This window comes from Clinocottus analis, unplaced genomic scaffold (assembly GCF_023055335.1).
Source record: "Clinocottus analis isolate CAN_PGR_092001 unplaced genomic scaffold, fCliAna1.0.p SCAF_32, whole genome shotgun sequence".
Lineage (NCBI taxonomy): Eukaryota > Metazoa > Chordata > Actinopteri > Perciformes > Cottidae > Clinocottus > Clinocottus analis.
The window spans coordinates 577,990-599,225 of NW_027176065.1; the positions used below are offsets into that span (position 1 = coordinate 577,990).

The following is a 21,236-nucleotide window of genomic DNA, read 5'->3' on the forward strand; positions in this document are numbered from 1 at the left end:
AGGGAATAAATCTCAATATTTAATATATCGCAGTATCGCGATAAAATCAAATCGTGGGACCTCTGGTGATTCCTACACCTCTTTATTTCTCTGAGAAAACTTATGTAAAAAGAAAAAAGGCTTTATGATCAGGACAGACTCGCACAGCGGTGTTATTTTATTGTGTGATTGAGGGAGGGGATGATTTGTGACCTCATTTCAGAGCTAATTTGTGTGTTTTGGCGTCATGTCTGAGGGTCTCTTAAGTAAACGTAAGGTAAAGTGCTTCCAGCATGTTTATATGTTAAGCGCTTGAGATAATATGGTGAATATTTTGGTCCTTGATACTCGTCTCGTGTCCGACGGACATGAACCTCAATAAAAACAGACAGAACCGGCCTCCCGCTGGGTGAATCTCTCTCTGGAGGGTAAATAAGCGCAGCGCTCCCTCTGCGCTCCACCTTCACTGATTTATTTTCCCATTTCACAGCGATCTCATCATGAATCCACGGCGCTGGAACTCCAGAGCCAATCGAGGATGACGTTTAGAGATAATAACAGCTTTTCACGGCTTGCATTAAAAATGTAATTAACTCAAAAGTGTGTTGATGATGAAGGGATCGGGGAGGAGGAGGAGGAGGAGGATGAGGATGAGGAGGAGGAGAAGGAGGAGGAGGAGCAGACGGAGAGAAACGCTGAGGAGGAGAAGAAAAAGAGGCGTTTACCATGGCGAAGCCCACGTCGGCCTTCTTGAGGGCGGGGCCGTCGTTGGTGCCGTCGCCCGTCACCGCCACCACCTGCCGGGTGTCCAGCACCGTGCTGTCGATGATACCTGAACAACAACAACAACAACAACAACAACAAGAAGAAAACTGAATGAATGAGCGGAAGAACGCTTCAATAAGTTCATTCAAAAGACGTAAAACGCTTCACGGCTGCTCATCTGGAGTTCAACCGATATGAGATTATTATGAATGAACTACATCAGAGATATGGAGAGACGTCTCCTTCCTGCACCAAGGAAAGGAAACTACATCAATAGTTTATATTGAGTCAATCTCGAGATTTATATTTGAGTACATGAGTTATTCATATTCAGTGACTCCTCATTGTGAGGAAGGAAGGAGGAGAAGAAGGGAGGAAGGAAGGAAATATAAAATATCGGAAGTAGGAATGAAGGTGAAAAGACAGGCAATAATAAAACCAGGAAGGAAGGAAGGAAGGAAGGAAGGGAAAACAAGAGGATAGAAGAATAGGAGGAAGGAGAGAAAGTAAGTAAGGACGGTGGAAAGAAGGAAGGAAGGAAGGAAAGAAAGGAGAAAAACAAGAGAAGAGGATGGAAGAATAGGAGGAAAGGAGAGAATTTAAGTAAGGACGAGAGTAAGAAGGAAGGAAGGAAGGAAAGGAGGAAAGGATGGGGAGGAAGCATAGGAGAAAGTAAGAAAGATAGGAAGAAGGAAGGAAGGTGAAAGAGAGGCAATAATAAAACAATAAAGGAAGGAAGGAAGGAAACATAAAATATAAGAAGTAGGAATGGAGATGAATGGACAGGCAATAATAAAACAATGAAGGAAAGAAGGAAGGAAGGGAGGGAAAACTAGAGGATGGAAGAATAGGAGGAAAGGAGAGAATTTAAGTAAGGACGAGAGTAAGAAGGAAGGAAGGAAGGAAAGGAGGAAAGGATGGGGAGGAAGCATAGGAGAAAGTAAGAAAGATAGGAAGAAGGAAGGAAGGTGAAAGAGAGGCAATAATAAAACAATAAAGGAAGGAAGGAAATATAAAATATAAGAAGTAGGAATGGAGATGAATGGACAGGCAATAATAAAACAATGAAGGAAAGAAGGAAGGAAGGGAGGGAAAACTAGAGGATGGAAGAATAGGAGGAAAGGAGAGGAAGGAAGTAAGGATGGGCGTAAGAAGGAAGGAAGGATCCTTAGAGCAAGTGTTGAAACACTCAGTGAAGACCAGCGAGGCGCTGAACCGACCTTTGACCAGCGTGTGCTTGTCGGTCGGCGAGGAGCGAGCCAGGACGCGCAGTTTGGGCCAAACTTTGTCCAGACGCTCTTGTTCCACCTGGAAGACGTCAGAGGAAGCAGAGCGGCCATTAAGGACGGAAACACTGAAGCAGCATCAGCTCACAGAGCAGGAGGAGTTCCTCTCATCACATGAAAGACACCAGGCAGGTATGTGAGACTGTAAATTAATAATAAATTATATTCGGCTCAGTGCCGATACGTCGGTGGGTCATTTGGCCTAAAAGCTGCGTGAGCGAACACTGACATTTTATTTACATTATTTCCCGGCGCTGAAGTGTCCTAATTAGTACAAAACTCCTCTAAAAGATCTGTATGAAGTCAGAGTTTCTTTCCTCTGCTTCCTGGCGTTCCTCTGGTCCCTCACTGATAAAACAGATCGATCTTTATTGGTTCTTTAGTCTCCTGAGTATGGAAGACCATTTCCGCCACACAAGAGACCAAAAAAAAAAAAAAAAATTAGGACCAAAAAAAAAAAAAAAGAGGTCCAAAAAAATAATAATAAATAAAAATTAGGACAAAAAAAAAAAAAAAAAAAAAAAAAAAGAGTACCCAAAAAAAAGGACAAAAAAAAAAATTGATTATTTTTATTTTTATCGTCCTCTTTTTTTTGTTTTTGGTCCTATTTTTTTTTGAGGGTCCTAATTATTATTTTTTTTTTTTTTGTGGTCATAATTTTTTTTATTTTTTTTTTGTGGTTATAATTTTTTTTAATTTTTTTTTTGTGGTCATAATTTTTTTTGTTTTTTTGTGTGTGCAGAAATGGGCTTCCATACGTGAAAGCGAGGTAAAGTCACAAAGCAAGTTTGTCAGAATTTCGATCACGAGTTGCAACAATGTTTCCGTATCGATGACAAACGTGAACAGCAAGCGACGTCGTCGCTCAGGAAGGTGTGTGTTCACGTCGTCGCTCAGGTCTCCTCCCCTGGTCCCCCTCCCCCCTAGTCCCCCTCCCCCCTGGTCTCACCTCCCCCCCGGTCTCACCTCCCCCATGGTCTCACCTCCCCCCTGGTCTCACCTCCACCCAGTCACACCTCCACCCAGTCACACCTCCACCCAGTCACACCTCCACCCAGTCACACCTCCCCCCTGGTCTCACCTCCCCCCTGGTCTCACCTCCCCCCATGGTCTCACCTCCCCTCTGGTCTCACCTCCCCCTGGTCTCACCTCCCCATGGTCTCACCTCCCCCCTGGTCTCACCTCCCCCCTGGTCTCACCTCCCCCCATGGTCTCACCTCCCCTCTGGTCTCACCTCCCCCTGGTCTCACCTCCCCCTGGTCTCACCTCCCCCCTGGTCTCACCTCCACCCAGTCACACCTCCACCCAGTCACACCTCCCCCCTGGTCTCACCTCCCCCCTGGTCTCACCTCCACCCAGTCACACCTCCACCCAGTCACACCTCCCCCCTGGTCTCACCTCCCCCCCGGTCTCACCTCCCCCTCCGGTCTCACCTCCCCCTCCGGTCTCACCTCCCCCCATGGTCTCACCTCCCTCCCGGTCTCACCTCCCCCATGGTCTCACCTCCCCCCTGGTCTCACCTCCCCCTGGTCTCACCTCCCCCATGGTCTCACCTCCCCCCTGGTCTCACCTCCCCATGGTCTCACCTCCCCCCTGGTCTCACCTCCCCCCTGGTCTCACCTCCCCATGGTCTCACCTCCCCCATGGTCTCACCTCCCCCCTGGTCTCACCTCCCCCTGGTCTCACCTCCCCCTGGTCTCACCTCCCCCCCGGTCTCACCTCCCCCTGGTCGTTTCTGATCTGCTGGTTGAACTCTTTGCCCTCCATGCACAGGAAGTCCTCGCCGGGCAGCAGGATGCCGCACTTGGTGGCGATGGCGCGAGCCGTGTTGATGTTGTCGCCCGTCACCATGCGCACGGTGATGCCGGCGCGCTGGCACTTAGTGATGGCCTCGGGCACCTGGGGGGAGGGAGGAGGGGGGGGGGGAGAGAGAGAGAGAGAAGAGAGGGAGAGACGTTACAGCATATACTTTTTTTGTGTGTATGTCATAATCATGACTTTTGTCACTTTTTTCGTGTGTGTCAAAATTATGACCTTTTCTTTGCATACTTTTTTTTTGTGCATAATTACTTTTTTGTGGCGGAAATGGGCTTCCATAAAATGCCAGACCGGAAAGGGGAAAAAAGTCTGTGTGTTTGTGTGTCAACATGGAAGATGTTGCAGAATGTTTTAAAGCTTAAAGAACTGACACCACTGACCGCTTTTAAAATCGAGAAATGAGAAGAAATAGAGGCGGGTTCCCTAAAATATAAAAGTTTCTTAAAGTGACTGTTTTAACTTGTCTTGTTCTATGTTTTCTGTCAGTAACTATGTGCTTTTTTTAATGCTGCTGCCTGTCTGTAATCTGTAATCTCAATGGGACTCTCCTGGTTAAATAAAGGTTTAAATAAAAAATCCAGAGTCGCATTTTCAGACCCCGACATGTTGGAGGCGACTCCGCCAGAAGCAGCAGCAGCAGAACAGAAAAGAGACGCAGACGGACATCACGGAGCTGCTGGCTGCTTCCTGGCCGCAGCAGGAGGCTGCAACTGGCATTTGAAGGAGAGCGACAGGAGATGTGTGTTTTGCTTACAAAAAAACACACAACACACAAACGCACATCTCCTCTTTGATCGACTCGGAGGGGAGGCATCGACCTGGTGGCTTCGGCACAATGCAACCAACAGACCACGTGACGCACGGCGGCAGATCTGTTATGAATGCTGAACGCACGGGGATGGAAAGCTGCCGGCGAGCGTTTATGAATCTTAAAGCTTTAAGCATTCAGAAGGGTTTTTTGTCCGTTACGTCGCGGGTCGAGTAGCGATAACCTGACGTCCGCTGCCGATACAAGAGACCAAAAAAATAAATAAAAATTAGGACCAAAAAAAAAAAAAAAAGAGGTCCAAAAAAATAATAATAAATAAAAATTAGGAAAAAAAAAAAAAAAGAGTACCCAAAACAATTTTTTTTTTGTTGCCTTTTTTCAGGTCAACAAAAAAAAGGCACAAAAAAAAAAATTGATTATTTTTATTTTTATTGGCCTCTTTTTTTTGTTTTTGGTCCTATTTTTTTTTGAGGGTCCTAATTATTATTATTATTTTTTTTGTGGTCATAATTTTTTTTTTTTTTTTTGTGGTTATAATTTTTTTTTTTTTTTTTTGTGGTCATAATTTTTTTTGTTTTTTGTGTGTGCAGAAATGGGCTTCCATACATGAAAGCGAGGTAAAGTCGTGTCGATACTCCACGTCCGGTCCGGCTGTTGTTTGTGCTCCGACATTAAAGCAGCGAGCGGCCGACACGCCGCCGCCGCCCGAGCTTCATCGCTGGCTTCATTTAACGACGAGCATCACTCACAGCGTTCCTATTGTTCCTTTATCTCAACTCATGTCGCGGACTAGTGAATGTTTCCGCACCCAAACGCTCTCCCTCTAACATAACTGAGTCGGATCGGTTGGTTTACGCTCCTGAGCTCCGCGTCGCCTTTATTCTCCCCGTTCTTTACGGGAACAAACTGAACTGCGGTGATTCTCAAACTTCTCCAGACTCATTTTTGCAGCAGCGAAAACACCACATGCACCGATATATTAAATATGACATATTAAAAAATATGTTCGAAATACGCCGTGGCTTTTAGCGGAAGAGTCCTGTGCACATTAAGGGTGAGGGAAGAAAATCGATACGGAACAGTATCGCGATATTCCACGTGGCGATAATGTATTGATCTCTTATAAAATCAATTATAAACCTTTTGGTCCTCAAATAATTAAATCAATTGCTTTTTCATTTTGCTGCAATATGTTGACAAAGTTTTTCCTTTGGAGACAATTTGCGGTGGAAAAAAGGGAATGAATCGCGATATTTAATACATCACAGTATCGCGATACTATCGAATCAGGACTCACGTATCGTGATGAAATCGAATCGTGGGCCTCTGGTGATTCCCACCCGTAGTGAACGCGTTCAAAAATATACTAACAATGCATTTCAATTAATGCAAAGAAAGAAAGAAATGTGTCAGGTATCTTATTCTACAGGAAAATAAACATTGAAAGAGAAAGAAAGATCAGATTTTAGAGATTTTGGACTGGAACCAGTTCTACTTCATACTGACCCACATCATGATACTCAGTTGTACCGAAATACAATAACCTAGATACCTAGACATTCAGTGTACTGCTTTCGGAGTGGGCGGGGCTTAAACGTCCTCCTCCTACCTCGGGTCTGACGGGGTCCTCGATGCCGACCACGACGATGCAGGTGAGCTCGTTGAGGATCTCGTTCTCGTTGTCCCAGTTGGGCTCGCCGGCCTCGGCGGGGAAGTCCCTGTAGGCCACGCAGATGGTCCTCAGACCCTCGCACGCCATGGGCTCGATCACCTTGAGCACCATCTCGTCGCGGTCCTTGGGCTTGAAGACGCGGGGCTGACCCTGGGCGTCCAAGATGCGGGAACATCTGGAGAGAGTTAAAAAAAAACAGAAAAGGTCAGTCATTGCTCCTCCGGCGGATGACCCTCTTTTTTAGTTTCACTCTCTCTCTCGGTGTCGTCTTACTTCCGCAGGACGATCTCCGACGCTCCTTTGCTGTACATGCGGTAACCTCCGTCGGCGTTCTTCAGCACCGTGCTCATGGACTTGCGGGAGGAGTTGAAGGTGTAAACCTTGTAGAGCTTCTCCTCGGGGATCTCCTCCCTGATGGGCTGGTAGTCCCTCTTCAGCTCCAGCACCAGGCCCAGCAGGGCGCACTCCGTCTTGTTGCCCACGTGGCGAGGCAGGCCGCCCTCTTTCTCCGGAGGCTGAGGAGGGACAAAAAGAGTCGGGGGGGATTTTTTTGACTTTTTTTTAAAAAGCGAGAACGAGAGATTTGTCGCCTCGGCTCGTCTCGGCGGTGCTCACCAGGATCTTGGTGGTGTACGCCGAGTTGATGGAGATGCTGTTGACCAAAACCTCCAGCGTCTCCGGCTTGATGGAGTCGGGTTCGGGGACCTTTCTGTAGTGCGTGTCGCCGACGTACGCCTGCACCACCGTCATGCGGTTCATGGTCAGCGTGCCCGTCTTGTCCGAGCAGATGGCCGTGGCGTTGCCCATGGTCTCGCAGGCGTCCAGGTGACGCACCAGGTTGTTGTCCTTCATCATTTTCTGCAATGCGGGAGGGCAGAAGCTTAGGCCTCAAAGTTGACGAACGTGAACCTTACGTTTCCCACAATCCCTCTTGTTTCCTCCCGGCTTGCTCACCTTGACGGAGTAGGCCAGGGAGATGGTGACGGCGAGCGGCAGCCCCTCGGGAACGGCCACCACCAGCACCGTCACGCCGATGATGAAGAACTTGACGAAGTACTGGATGTAGATGGGGGTGCACTCGGACAGCCAGGAGCGGCCCTGGATGCCGAAGTTGTCGATCACGAAGAAGAGGATGAGGATGATGACGGTCACGGCCGACATGATCAGACCTGGTTAGGAGGAGCACATTGGTGAGAAACGTAAACTATTACAGCAACGAGCCTGTGTTTTTGTTGCGGCGACACTTTCTGCGGTGCATTCAGGGACAATTTCTTTCTGTTTTTACTGTCGATTAAAGGCATAATAAATACATATAAGTGAAGCTTGCGGAAGTTGCTTTCATGTTCGACTTGACTGAGTGGCCTTTGAAGTATTTGCATATAAAAAGCTTGTAAAACACGCTGAAATCACAGGTGTTGTATCAGATTAAACCAAAAGGCAAAAAAAAGTATGATTGGTTTATATTTTATAAAAGGCTGCGATGCGAAATTAAGTAGGCAATATTCAAAGAATCTCACACCAAATATTAACAGGAAGCTAACCACAGAACCACAGACTGCTAATGCTAACCACAGAACCACAGACTGCTAATGCTAACCACAGAGTCACAGACTGCTAATGCTAACCACTGAGCCACAGGCTGCTAATGCTAACCACTGAGCCACAGACTGCTAATGCTAACCACAGAGTCACAGACTGCTAATGCTAACCACTGAGCCACAGGCTGCTAATGCTAACCACTGAGCCACAGACTGCTAATGCTAACCACAGAGTCACAGACTGCTAATGCTAACCACAGAGCCACAGACTACTAATGCTAACCACTGAGCCACAGACTGCTAATGCTAACCACTGAGCCACAGACGTCTCTTCAGGTGATTATTCCCTAAAGAGAACATACTTATTAATATCATATTTTTCCACTAGATCTCCCTAAATGTCACACACTTTCTTTAATAATCCCCAAAAAAGGTTTTTTCATGAATATTTGCCTCTGAGTCAGAAGCCCAGAGTGCAACAGCAGCATCAGGTGAGTCCAGGTGGAACAGAGGAATCCACTGCTCGTGTCTTTCTGCTTCACCTCACCTGTCACTCACTTTCTGCCCCAAATCCTATTCCAGTAGTTCAGAACTGACACCTGTCCTGAAAGCCCCCCTGAGGGTATTAAGGTCAATTGAAATGGCACGAAAAATACCTTCAATTCCGGGATGAATCACGCTCACACTGAAGCATCCATCCAATAAATGTGAGTGCTTTAAGAGCCTCCGCTTCGTCTTCTTCTTCGCTGGTGCCTGATCGCTCTGAGTGCTATTTAAGGATCAAAGCCAACGAGTCCAGAAAGCCTCTCGCTCTCCGTCTTCCCCCCAGAGCCAGATGACAACATCCAGGTTCATCCAGGAGCCGTTAGCCTAGCTTAGCTTAGCTAAAAGAAAACCGCACGCCGCCAAAATAAAATACATTTCTGGGTGAAATTCAGGGCGTACGTCTGTTAGTAAGCAACACAAACTCTTACTTTAATGTGAATTTATTTATTTATTGGTCAATAGACGCACCTTCCTGTTTGATGCGTATCTCATGAGACATGAACATGAAACCTCTCAATGAATCAATCCTGTTTGTAAACGTGCGCTCTGAGGTATAATCGACCCGGCTTCACTCTGGAGGAAGAGTTTCCTCTTGTTGATGATCGGCAACGACGTCCCGTCTTCCAGCCCAAGATGAACATGTCCTGCATACCCACAATGCACCTGGTGTGATCAAACTGTGTGTGTGTGTGTCTGTGTCTGTGTGTATATGTCTATATGTGTGTACGTATATGTATGTACGTGTCTGTGTGTATGTGTTTGTGTGTGTGTATGTGTTTGTGTGTATATGTGCGTGTCTGTGAATGTGTATCTGTGTGTATGTCTGTGTGCATCTGTGTCTGTATGTATATGTATGTGTCTGTGAATGTGTATCTGTGTGTCTATGTTTCTGTGTGTGTGTGTGTGTGAATGTCTCTGTCTGTTTGCTAGTGTGTGTGTGTGTGTCTGTCTGGCTCTGTGGTTGTGTGCGTGTAAATGTGTGTGCGTGTGTCTGTGAATGTGTATCTTTGTCTGTCTTGCATGTGTGTGTGTGTGTCTGTGTGCATATGTGTGTATGTGTCTGCGTGCATATGTGTGCGTATGTGTGCATGTGTGTGTGTGCATGTGTGTCTCTGTGTCTCTGTGTGTGTGTGTGTGTGCATATGTGAGCATGTGTGTGCGTGTGCATGTGTATGTGTGTCTGCGTGCATATGTGTGTGTGTGTGTCTGCGTGCATGTGTGCATAGGTGTGTGTGTGTGTGTGTGTGTGTGTCCTCACCAGCCTTCCCGATCTGCACCGCCAGCTTGGTCAGCTTCCCCTGCAGCACCGACTTCTCCTTCTTGGTCACGTTGACCTTCTTCACCGGCTTCACCTCCTCCTTCTCCTCCTTCTCCTCCGACTCGGCCGCCTCCTCGCTCTTCAGCGGCTGGATCTCCAGGGCGATGCCGTCCTGCGTTTTGGCTGGGAGGGGGGGAGGAGGAGGGGTTGATAAGGTGGAGGTGAGGGAGGAGGAGGAGGAGGGGTAAAAAGGAGGAGGAAGGTGGGACCGGGGGAGGATGAGGAGTTGGTTTATGAGAGGTCAGGAAGAGGTTCGTGAGGAAGGAGAAGGTGAAGATGAAGGAGGGAGAGGGTGATGAAAGATTGCGAAAGAGGCGGACGGGTGCAGTTTGAAGGATGGCGATGGAAGAGAGGGAGCAGACGACCAGGTGGATGATTCAAACCAATAAATAATAATAAATTACAAAACAAAAAGGAGGGAGCAGGAGGTTTGGGGGGTGAAGGGCAGAGAGGCAGAGGAAACGTTACAGATTCAGTCGGAGGAGAAAGATGGAAAACGACCAGAAAAAGACCTCAGACTCTTTTTTTTTTTTTTTTTAAACATGAGTATCATGTCGACGCCCTTTTGTCTGGACAAAGAGTCTCATCATGTACGACCACACAACATTCATGGAGGGAGAGAAAAAAAAAAAAAAAAGCTCCAAGTAGCTTTCAGAGAGATCAGCAGTTTGTAATGAAGAGCAGCAGACAGAACAGAGAACACACACACATACACACACACACACGGAGTTATAAAGTCTGGTTCGTCGCTCCTCATTTGCATAAACAAACTGCGTGTTTGCGTGTCACTTCCTGTGTGGACTGCAGCGCTGTAACGTGGAGCTTTTTTTTTTTTTTTTCCTTTCCTCGGGATCCGTTTGATCTCTGCAGCTGAATCCAGCCGCATCCAGCGGCCGCTCGTCGTGTTGCCACACCAAAGCAATGCGAGCTGGCGCCGAGTGTCAACACACAGACAGACCGACACTCGTCCGACCCGCCGATGAGCGCCGATGAGCCGTTTGGTTCTCGCCCCCCGAAACAACCGAGCCGACATTAAACAACGGGAACGCTTCCCATGCGGCGGCTACCTGAGCATCGGACCCCTTTTGGTTTGTTTTTATTGGTCAACATCACTTCCTGGAACCAACAATACCAGCAGATCATGGACATGAAGCGGGTTTAGATTCCTGGATGACGGCGCGGAGCTTTCTAGGTAACGAGAAGGAACTCCTTTATTCAAATCTAACCGGGGAATTTGAATGAAGTTGAAATATAAAATGTTTTAAATGGTGAAGCAAACATCTTTGTTACCTACTGAGGTGTTTTTTCTGCTGGAGAAACTTTTATTAGAAGTGTCCAAAAGCAAAATAAGTGATTAATAAATGTTTTTTTTTGCTTTTTCAAAGTTCAAAAGGCTGATTGGACCTCATGCAAGAACAAACAAACAGGAAAGAAGTCGCACTGAAGGATTCGTGCTGTTTCATTCATGTGCGGAGAGACGGACAGACGGCCTTCATGGTGCTTTCATGCCATCAGGGTGTTTCCATATGAAGAAGCATTTTGCATGTTAGCGAGTACGTTTTTATTCTAATAACGCGTTAACGGGTTGTGGCTGAAGCGTCGATGGACGTAGACGTTGGAGCCTTCGCTCAGTGGCCAATCACTTTGTTTTAATCCCCTTTAGATCTCATTCCTGTCTCTTTTGATCTCGTCTTATTCTCCTGCTTCTCCCGCCTCTCGTCTCGGTGCCTTTATTTTCTGGCGTAAAGCTCTTCGGATCGGCCTCGCCGGCTCAATCGAGTGCGTTCTGGTTTCAATAAAACAATAAAGTTATGGTTAAAAGTGGTGCGACGTTGCATTGCGTCCTTCAGACCGGACAGACTGAAGCCTGAACGCTGCGGGCGTCGTAAAAGTCACCTTCATGGCAGAAGTATGGTTGTTATGGCGAGCATTAAACTGGACAGGTGTACCTAATAAAGTGGCCACTGAGGGTACGCCGGCGTGTTTATCGACTGATGTAATAAAGCTGATGCGTTAATAACTGAAATCCCATTTGAGACTCGACTCCAGACATTTATCATTTCCACCAGTTCGCAAAACACGTTTGTGAATTAATCTAAACGCTGAACTCGTGTTTTTTTGTCTGCTAATTTATGACTTGAAGCGTGAAAAACTTGTGGAGCGCCGATGAGACTGATGACAAACCTCACGGAGGTTCTCCTCCTCGTCTTCATCACATTTACAACGAGGACGAGCGAAACCCGACGGAGAGGAACGTGTTCTTGCATGAGGACTCGTCGGCCACGAGGACCGGTTCTGTTCTCAGCTCGCTGCTCGGGTTCTGTTCTCAGCTCGCTGCTCGGGTTCTGTTCTCAGCTCGCTGCTCGGGTTCTGTTCTCAGCTCGCTGCTCGGGTTCTGTTCTCAGCTCGCTGCTCAGGAGGAAGTGGAGGAAACAGCAGGAAGTGGATCTTTAACGTGGAGCAGCGAGTTCATCTGGACACTTCATGTGGAGCCAGAATCATTTATTCATTATGGTTCATGCACACAGAGTCACACGTATGTTGGATTTACCAAAATAAATCTTTCTGCACATTTGTGAATCTTTATGCATTTATGCGCATTTGTAAATTTGTATGCACATTTGTAATCTTTATACGCATTTGTGAATGTTTGTGCACATTTGTAATCTTTGTGCACATTTGTAATCTTTGTGCACATTTGTTTATGCACATTTGTGAATCTTTATGCACATTTGTTTGTGCACATTTGTAATCTTCATGCACATTTGTAATCTTCATGCACATTTGTAATCTTTATGCACATTTCTTTATGCACATTTGTTTGTGCATATTTGTAATCTTTGTGCACATTTGTTTATGCACATTTGTGAATCTTTATGCACATTTGTTTGTGCACATTTGTTTGTGCATATTTGTGAATCTTTATGCACATTTGTTTGTGCACATTTGTAATCTTCATGCACATTTGTAATCTTTATGCACATTTCTTTATGCACATTTGTTTGTGCATATTTGTAATCTTTATGCACATTTGTTTATGCACATTTGTAATCTTTATGCACATTTCTTTATGAGCGTCTGTGAATCTTTCTGTGTGCATGAACCATAGCTGAGGTTGTTCTGGCTTCATACGTCGAGTCCAAACCTCCATCTCGGTGACGGCTTCACAGAGTTATCAGAAGTTTCCCTTCTTTATTTTTGTTGTTGTTGTTGTTGTTGTCACGTTCCGGCGAGACATTTAGGCGCTCTGAATGTGCGCAGGACGCGTCGGTGTCAAACCAGGAAGCTGCGGCGCTTCATGCACACGGTCCGCTCTGGAAACAAAGCCACAACATGGAACTAACTGACACAGCGTCACACAGGACAGGACTGAGACCCACGGACCAACCACAGGACTGTCAAACAAGGAGGCGCAGCACTGAAACCATGGGAGAGCGCACGGCGGGCAGAGAGAGGAGGGGGAGTGTCCTGACAGTCCAATAAAAAAAAAATTAAAAAAAAGAAAGAAGAGAAAAAAGCAAGTCAAGAAACAGAAGACGAACTCAAATGGATCAAACCCCTGGAGGGGAGGAGAAATAAAAGAACGTTTAAGAAAAGAAAAAAACAACAGCGATGCAGAACCACGACAGAGATAAAAGACAGGTGGAGGAAGAGGAGGAAGAGGAGGAGGAAGAGGAGGCTGCGGCAGACTTTCAGCAACACAGAAGAGTCACAGAGGAGAAGGAGGGAGTCAAACAGCGATTACGAGACAACATGGAGTCCCGAGCAACACCCTGCGAGGAAGGCAACAGTGAAGAGAACTGAGAGGAATCAATAATCAATAATCATAAAAAAAAGAAAGAAAAGGAGACACAAACGGAGCAGACGACAGCCCACAGCCCAGTAATACTGCAAGGGTGCAACTCCCACAAACACAGCTCGCTTCAGCCAAAAGGAAACACCGTTTGGATCAGTTGGGTCACATTCATCAGGGTAGAATACATGAGTGTGTGTGTGTGTGTGTGTGTGTGTGTGTGTGTGTGTGTGTGTGTGAGTGTGTGTGTGTGTGTGTGTGTGTGTGACGGGGGAAACATTTTAAATCCTGCACTCGCTCTCAAAAACAACCTTTTTTTTTTCCTTCTTTAAAAACACCTCCTGCCTCCACATGTTTCAAATTAAAAGCCTTCCAGCAGCTCAACAACAAACAACAACAAAAAACAACAAAAAGGACATAATAGCACCTTTTCCTGGAAGGCTTTTAATGTGAAACATCTGCAGGATGTTTTCATTCATTTAACAGTAATCGAGAAAAAGCAAAAAAAAGAGGAACAACAAGGCAACAGAAGGAAGCGGCTTGAGGGGATGAACACAGGACGGGCGTCACAAAGAGAGAGAGAGAGCAGCGCAGCGGTGAGATGACATGACGGACCGATGCAAATCCTTCTGTTTCTAGAAGCTCGGTCCACTTCTTGAACTCGTTTGCACGAACGCAACAGGAAGTAACTCCACCACTCTGCTGCTCTCATCACTCTGAACGCCGGTGTTGTTTTCACGCCGTCGTTTTTTGTTTATTTCCACCGCTGTTGTGGTCGTTGTTTCCTGTAATTTTACACAACGAGTTTAGAAACCGGCTCGTTTCACGGCGGGAACCATTCTGATGGATGATTGATTGTTTTTAAAACCGCGGTTCAAGCTCCTGCTTTTTGTTTCTGAGGTTGTTCTCGTCTCGCGCGACAGTAAACAGAACATCTGTGTTTGTTTAGTTGAATTTTGATTTTTGAGACGTTGAATCGGGTTGCCGGGCGGATCGATAGTCAATAAAAATAATCCTGAGTTGAAGCCTTAAAATTCCCTTTTTTCCTGGTAGCATTTTATTCACAGCGAAGTAGAAATCAGGAAGGTAGAAGCGTTATTAACCGACTGTTGAGGGTTCGATTTAAAGCTGCGTTCATAGTTTTTTTGGCCACTAGGGGGCAGAAGAACTCCACCGCAAACCTGACGGAAACATAATAAGAAGTAAAAAACATATTTTTTGCTTTTACATCCAGCAGGAACAAAGTCACTGAAGCTAAAAAACAAACAGAAACCAAAAAGTCTGAGTCTAAAGCGGCGAATGAGCTCAACAGAGCGCCGAGGAATCTATTAACTCAAATATCTACAACTCAAATACTGCACCTTGAGTTTGAGGTACTTTGAATCAAGCATTTTGATTTCATCCAACTTCATACTCCTCCTCCTGTAAATCTCAGAGGACATTTGACCTTTTAATCCCCTACGTTTGTCCAACAGCTTCCGTTACTCTTCAGATTACAGTCATTAATCCCCTCCTCCTGTCCAGTGAGAAGCTCTTCCACAACCTCCAGATGTGGCCATTTTGAATTAAATTCACTATTTCTTCTCTCGAGAAACACAAACTATTCACAAACAGATGAAACGAGGCTGTTTTACTCATCTGATTAAAGATTACAGCAACAAAACAATGTACGAAGAGGAGCAGCAGTAATATTAACCCAGAAACATCTTAAACATACCGACAGGGAACATTACTGCACTTTAACATTTCATTCTAAGTAAATTCTGCTCATCGTACTTACAAACGTTTAATTAAGTGGTAAAAGCTCGTTGGAGTATTTTCACTTAAAGAGCAGCTGAACCTCTAAAGCAGCTTTTTCCAGTGGAAACCAGCGAACACGAGGAATTAGCAGCGTTGTTTGTGATCGCGTGACAATAAACAGCCGCAGAAGACGCGTTGCGCTCCGACTGAAGACGTTAAAAACCCGTTTAGTTTGTGTTTGTTTCCTCTTTCAGTGGAAAAGGACCTGAACGCGTTTCCTTCCAGCTCTGAAGCTGCTCCTGTGTTTCTACTGGAGGTCGTCTGAGACCGCCGCGCTGCCAATTATTACTGAGTGCAGAGAAGGTGACGAGCGTCCAAGAGCAAGAGTGTGTGTGTGTGAGTGTGTGTGTGTGTGTGTGTGTGTGTGTGTGTGTGTGTGTGTGTGTGTGTGTGTTTTCTGTGTACATCAAGAAGCATTCTGTCCACAGCAGATGCTCCAACCGTGGGAGGTCGAGAGGGAGGGGAGCAGTGTGTGTGTGTGTGTGTGTGTGTGTGTGTGTGTAAGTGTGTGTGTGTGTGTGTGTGTGTGTGTGTACAGACAGCTTGCAGAGGAAGTTGGACATGTGTTGGATCACACGGGACAGTGAGGACGGATGGCGGGTCGAGTTTTGGAGGTTGGAGCGATGACGTCATCGACACAAACACACAGCCGTCGGATGTTAAAATATCGGGGGGGGGGGGGGGGCGCTTGATTTTTTTTCTTTCCCGACACGTGAAGGACGCCTCGGAGGTCGGGCCGGCGCCCTCACATGGCCTCACCGGGTGGAGCGACGAGAACTTTAAATACATTTTGTAGAGAAATGATCCTGAAAGAATAGTCGAATTTGTGCAAACAAAATGTTTTAGTGTACTTAATAAATACACTTTGTGTTAGATTTTAACAACCTCAGCACACAACAATGACCTCGTGGATATTACTGTCATCTCGTTATCTAGCTAATAAATACGATACCGCAGAATAACGCTGATTCATCTTTAACGACGAAGAGAAGAGCTCGTTTTCATGAAAGTAGTTCATTTGACGCGTGAAGCGTGATCTGAGTGTAACATTAATATAACTTACTAAACGTCAGCCAGGTAACAACTACTTTCATTATCGCGATTATTTTAGTGAGGAATAAGTCTATAAAAATCAGAAAATAGAAATTAAAATGTCCCAAAACCCAACACGACATGGTAATAATATGTATATAAACATTGAAGAGGAAATAGAAGCGAGATGTTCACATTTAAAGCTCCTTCATGTCTAAATGGAATAAACAGGACACCATAATCGTTTCTGAGATTTAAATTCAGAGTCACAGTTATAGTTTTTAATTCTCTGGCAGCTCTAAAACTCGTTGGTTTAATGAGCAAAAGCCTCAAAGAGTGAGAGAGAGAGTGATTCCTGTGTGCCAACGTGAAGAATATCAAACACAAACTTTTACTTCCCCTCAAATTAAATTACTCTCCGGACAATTTCTCCACTAAATAAATTTAAAAAATTTAAAAAACAATTCGCCGCGTGCTTCAAAACCGTCTCGGCACGCGCCCGGATTTAAAAAAATGAAAAAAATGGCGGCGGAGAAGAGAGGAAATCGCCGTTAACCCCCGCCCCCCCAACTGAGTGATTGGCTGTCAAAGACTTGAAGGTTGAGAGTTGCACCCTTTTACAGGTAAAGCAAGGCGAGAGAACGTCCCCCTTTATACAGCAGAGAGAGAGAGAGAGAGAGAGAGAGAGAGAGAGAGAGAGAGAGAGAGAGAGAGAGAGAGAGAGAGAGAGAGAGATGGACTGGACACTCCCCTCCTGCCGCTGAGTGGAGGGTGAGGAGGGCGAGAGCAACAGGAAGGATGGAGCGACAGAGAGGACAGGTGGATGGATGGAGGGGTTACCTTTGTTGCGATTTTCGGGGGGTCCTTGTTTTTTACCTGTTCGGACAGAGAGAGAGGCGGAATGCTGAGAAGATGGCTCAAAAGAAAAAGATCAACTCAAACTGAGGGAGAACACAAAGGTCAAACTGATAGAAACCCGTGTGCGTGTGTGTGTGTGTGTGTGTGTGTGTGTGTGTGTGTGTGTGTGTGTGTGGTGGGCAGCAATGGACCAATCAGAGGAGAGAGACACGGCACTTTAAATATAAGAAGCGTTTGATTGGGGATTTTTTTTTTTTTTTTTAAACGACGACATCATTGGTTTGAGTCGCCGCACTGATTGTGTACTTGTACATCAGTTGTACACACTCGGTGTATTGATTGTGTGGTATATAACGCAGTTGTTTGTGTCGTACAGAAAAGCAGCAACCATGCGTGTTGTTTTTATTATTGCTCCTTCTTCATAACTCTTTATGACATTTACTGTTTGTACTGTTTTTTGTAAGATGCTGAACTGCTTTATCGATAATATATTGATCAATAATCCAATTCAACAGACTCACATATTTATAAAATCAGGTTTGTCGCAGCACAAAACAATTTAGCCGTTTTTAAATTTGAAAAAAAAAAAAAAAACACTTTCCAGAATGTTTGTCGGCCATTTTGGATTCAACTGAAATATCTCAACTACGATCAGAATGATTTTCATGACATTTGTAACATTTACCGATCAGAACAATCCCGTTGATGTGACTCATTTGTGGAGGAAACCTCCAGGACGTCGTCTACGGCCGGACGTTGGAAGTTTGACGGGTCGACATTTAAAGGAATAGTTCACCAACAATACTACACATTGTACATTAGTGCTCTCTTCCCAAGGCGAGAGTTTACCTTTCTTTGTTTTTGGGTGAACTATTCCTTGAAGGGTTAAGTCATCCCTGGCTCTGGTCTGGCAGGTGCAACAGTCTCTTTCTCATTTATTAATCACCCGTCGCCTCCACCGTCGACTTCTCATTACAAAAAAGCCGGGAAATTCAACGATTGATCAACAATTATTGATCAGATAAATGACAAGAGGAGTATTTTCCTCCACAGGGGCATTGACTTCCTGTTGCTCTTAATATGGAGCTCTCCGCTTTTATTGTGAAAGGAGGTTTGGCAAGGTCAAAGCCAACACACACACACACACACACACACACACACACACACACACACACACACACACACACACACACACACACACACACACACACACACACAGCTCTTTGTTAATCAGCTCGTGGTATGTGATTGATGACAAAGACTGAACTGATGCAAGTATGTCTGTGTGTGTGTGTGTGTCTGTGTTTGTGTTAGATAACCAGAGGGTGCGACTTCACATCAGCACATGGATGTGTGTGTGTGTGTGTTTTAATGTGTATTCCTGTGTGTTAAGTGGGCTGACGCAGCCATGCGTGACAGTAAAGTGTCTGTCTGCTGTTACCAGAGACTTCAGAGACGCACAACACTGTGTGTGTGTGTGTGTGTGTGTGTGTGTGTGTGTGTGTGTTCTTGTACTTCTTCTGTCTTTGTGAGGACTAATTAAAGTTTCAGACTTGGCGTGGAACATATTATAAGTGAGGACTGTTTTTTTTTTGGGTGTAAAATGAGGAACACTTATGGAAGCGTTCAGGTTCAGTTCGAGGATGAAGCATCAGGCCTCACGCGCATGAAGGAGCTCCGTTTCTGCTCATCTTCACTTTAATTGGAGTCAAATATTAGAAACTGGTCTCGTTGTCCTCATTTGGAATTCATAACTGGTTTGGATCTTTTTTTTTTTAAAAGGAGGCTGAAGTGTAAAACCCCCCGAGCGCCTCTCTCTCTCCGCTGAGCTGGTACATTCAGCCGGTTCACAATGAATGCCTGACAAACTCAAAACTTTAGCCAGTAAAACAAATGATCAGACAAAAAACAAACTAAAGAAAAGGAAACCATGAGTAAAAAAGGGGGTTAGCGTGATCACAAGCAAATCAAAAGCAATAGAGGCCGACTGCAGGAGCCCGGCGGTTCACATCGAACCGCTCGGGGAGGAGCTGCCAGGATCTTCAGGACTTTTTTTGAAGGGTTCCACTTCAAAAAAACAAAACAAAAAAAGCCACCGAGGGACGTTTGGTACATTAAACGCTGCCAAATGGATTGTTAGCACAGTGCGGTGGCCGTGAACTACCGTGAATAAATGAGACCAGGACGGATCGTTTGTCAGGTGACCCACCGGACAGATCGGTGGTTATTGTCAGTTTTAAGGTCTGTAATGTTCACAATGACACGATAACAATCTAAATGAATTAGAGCAAAGCCTCCCATCTACACACTATTCAGTTTACAGTATTAACAATGGAAGATTAACCCTTGACATTATTAATAATTAAAACCAAGAGCTCCCTGATTAATTTCTTAATTTTGAAACTTCACTCCCCGACTTAAACTCTCATTCGGTCTCCATTTTCTTTTTATGTTTAAGTGCTATGTAAAATAAATCAATATTAAATAAATTAAAAGAGAACTTAATGTTGACAAACGTATTGGGAGAATTCAGGAGGGGTGAGGGAGAAAAATCGATAAAGCACAGTATCGCGATATTGTATCGATACACAGAAGTATCGATCTTTTATTAATTTAATTATGAACCTTTTGGTCCCCGAATAATAAAATAATAGCAATCAATAGCTTTCTCAGCATTTTTTTCAGTTTGCTGCAATATGTTGACAAAGTTTTTCCTTTGGAGACAAAAAAAGGGAATAAAATTGCAATATTTAATATATCGCAGTATCGCGATAGAATCGAATCGTGGGACCTCCGATAATTCAACATCATTTTAATGACGCGAAGCGCAGTTTAACAACGATATGAGCAGATATATTCTCTCTCTCTCAGGCAAAGTCTTGTAAGCTTCTCAGCCAACGTCAGCAGCTCGCAGTAATTACAAACTCACAGGACAAACTCTTTGGATGCAGAGCGTCTCTCGTACTACAAACCCCATTCACACCACTCCAACATGTGGAGAGATCCAAACCCCTGCCTGTGCCTCGTTAAGCTGTCTGAGCTGCGATTGGACAATCGGCGTTATGGCGGTCGGGAGGGGGGAGGGGTTTAGCGAGAACGGCCAATTAGAAGAAGAAGAAAAAAAAAAGGTCCTGTCGTACACTTTGTGTTGTGTTTAGTTGTCGTTCAGCAGACGTGACCACTAGCGGTGAACTCATCCGTGGTCTCATTTATTCACTCGAGTGATCTGTTGAGGCTCACTAATGTTGGAACGCTGCAGTTTGGACCCTTCAAACAGCTGTTTCCAGCTCGGACTGGAGGAACTCGACCTGGAGACGGCGTCGGCTGAACTTCAAAATCAACACCGGCTGACACAGAAAAAAACACGTGCAAATATTTCCAATCTGCACTGTTCAAACAGTCGAGTAGAAATATTCAGAAGCGGACACGATGATAGTTGTCTTTCTTTTCCTCCACACACTTCACACACTTTTTTTTAGTGTACTCTTATGACCTTCAACACTTCAGCGGCGAGTGGGCTCGGCTTTAGTCTCGCGTCTTACTTTTCTTGACCTTCTTCTCTTCGCTGCTCTCGCTGGCGCCCAGCAGAGTGAAGATGATGCCGGTTTGAGAGTTGAGGCCGACGGCGGACACCACCATCCTGCCCGATCCCTCCATGACGTGGGTCCCTGAGGAGAGATTCAAACCACACCAGTCACAACTGGATCCTTACTTTTTTACCTCATGAAATACTAGTTGAGGCGTATTTCCTTTTCCCCAGCTGCATATTTCAATACTTAAAAAAAGTCAACATTTTAACTTAAAGTTTGAAGGATCCATCTTGGGGCCACTACTTTTTAATCTTATAGTGTGTTACCGCTTTATAGGTCATAAGGAGACATGGAATATATTTCTATGCTGATGACACACATCTTTCTTTCTATGTTGAAGACACACGTTTCTTTCTATGCTGATGACACATACTGTATGTTTCTATGTTGAACACACATCTTTCTTTGCTGATGACAACATCTTTATTTCATTGCTGATGACACTTCTTTCTTTGTCGAAGACACACATCTT

At 45.1% G+C, this 21,236-nt stretch overlaps 1 protein-coding gene across 5 annotated transcripts in view; it reads right to left on the reverse strand.

The window, feature by feature from the left end:
• The window catches only part of LOC137798832 (plasma membrane calcium-transporting ATPase 1-like), an 85,987-nt gene that overhangs the window by 21,068 nt on the left and 43,683 nt on the right, over positions 1-21,236 (reverse strand). For 3 of the 5 annotated variants that reach the window (XM_068595808.1, XM_068595803.1, XM_068595805.1), the window contains exons 6-15: positions 20,717-20,842; positions 17,157-17,192; positions 9,632-9,814; positions 7,244-7,458; positions 6,905-7,147; positions 6,563-6,804; positions 6,227-6,464; positions 3,750-3,929; positions 1,965-2,052; positions 705-811 (exon numbers count right to left, since the gene is read on the reverse strand). In XM_068595808.1, coding sequence (XP_068451909.1) covers positions 705-811; positions 1,965-2,052; positions 3,750-3,929; positions 6,227-6,464; positions 6,563-6,804; positions 6,905-7,147; positions 7,244-7,458; positions 9,632-9,814; positions 17,157-17,192; positions 20,717-20,842 — 1,658 coding nt within the window. The remainder of the gene's footprint in view (positions 1-704; positions 812-1,964; positions 2,053-3,749; positions 3,930-6,226; positions 6,465-6,562; positions 6,805-6,904; positions 7,148-7,243; positions 7,459-9,631; positions 9,815-17,156; positions 17,193-20,716; positions 20,843-21,236) is intronic. The other 2 variants (XM_068595804.1, XM_068595807.1) reach the window with 1 other exon arrangement.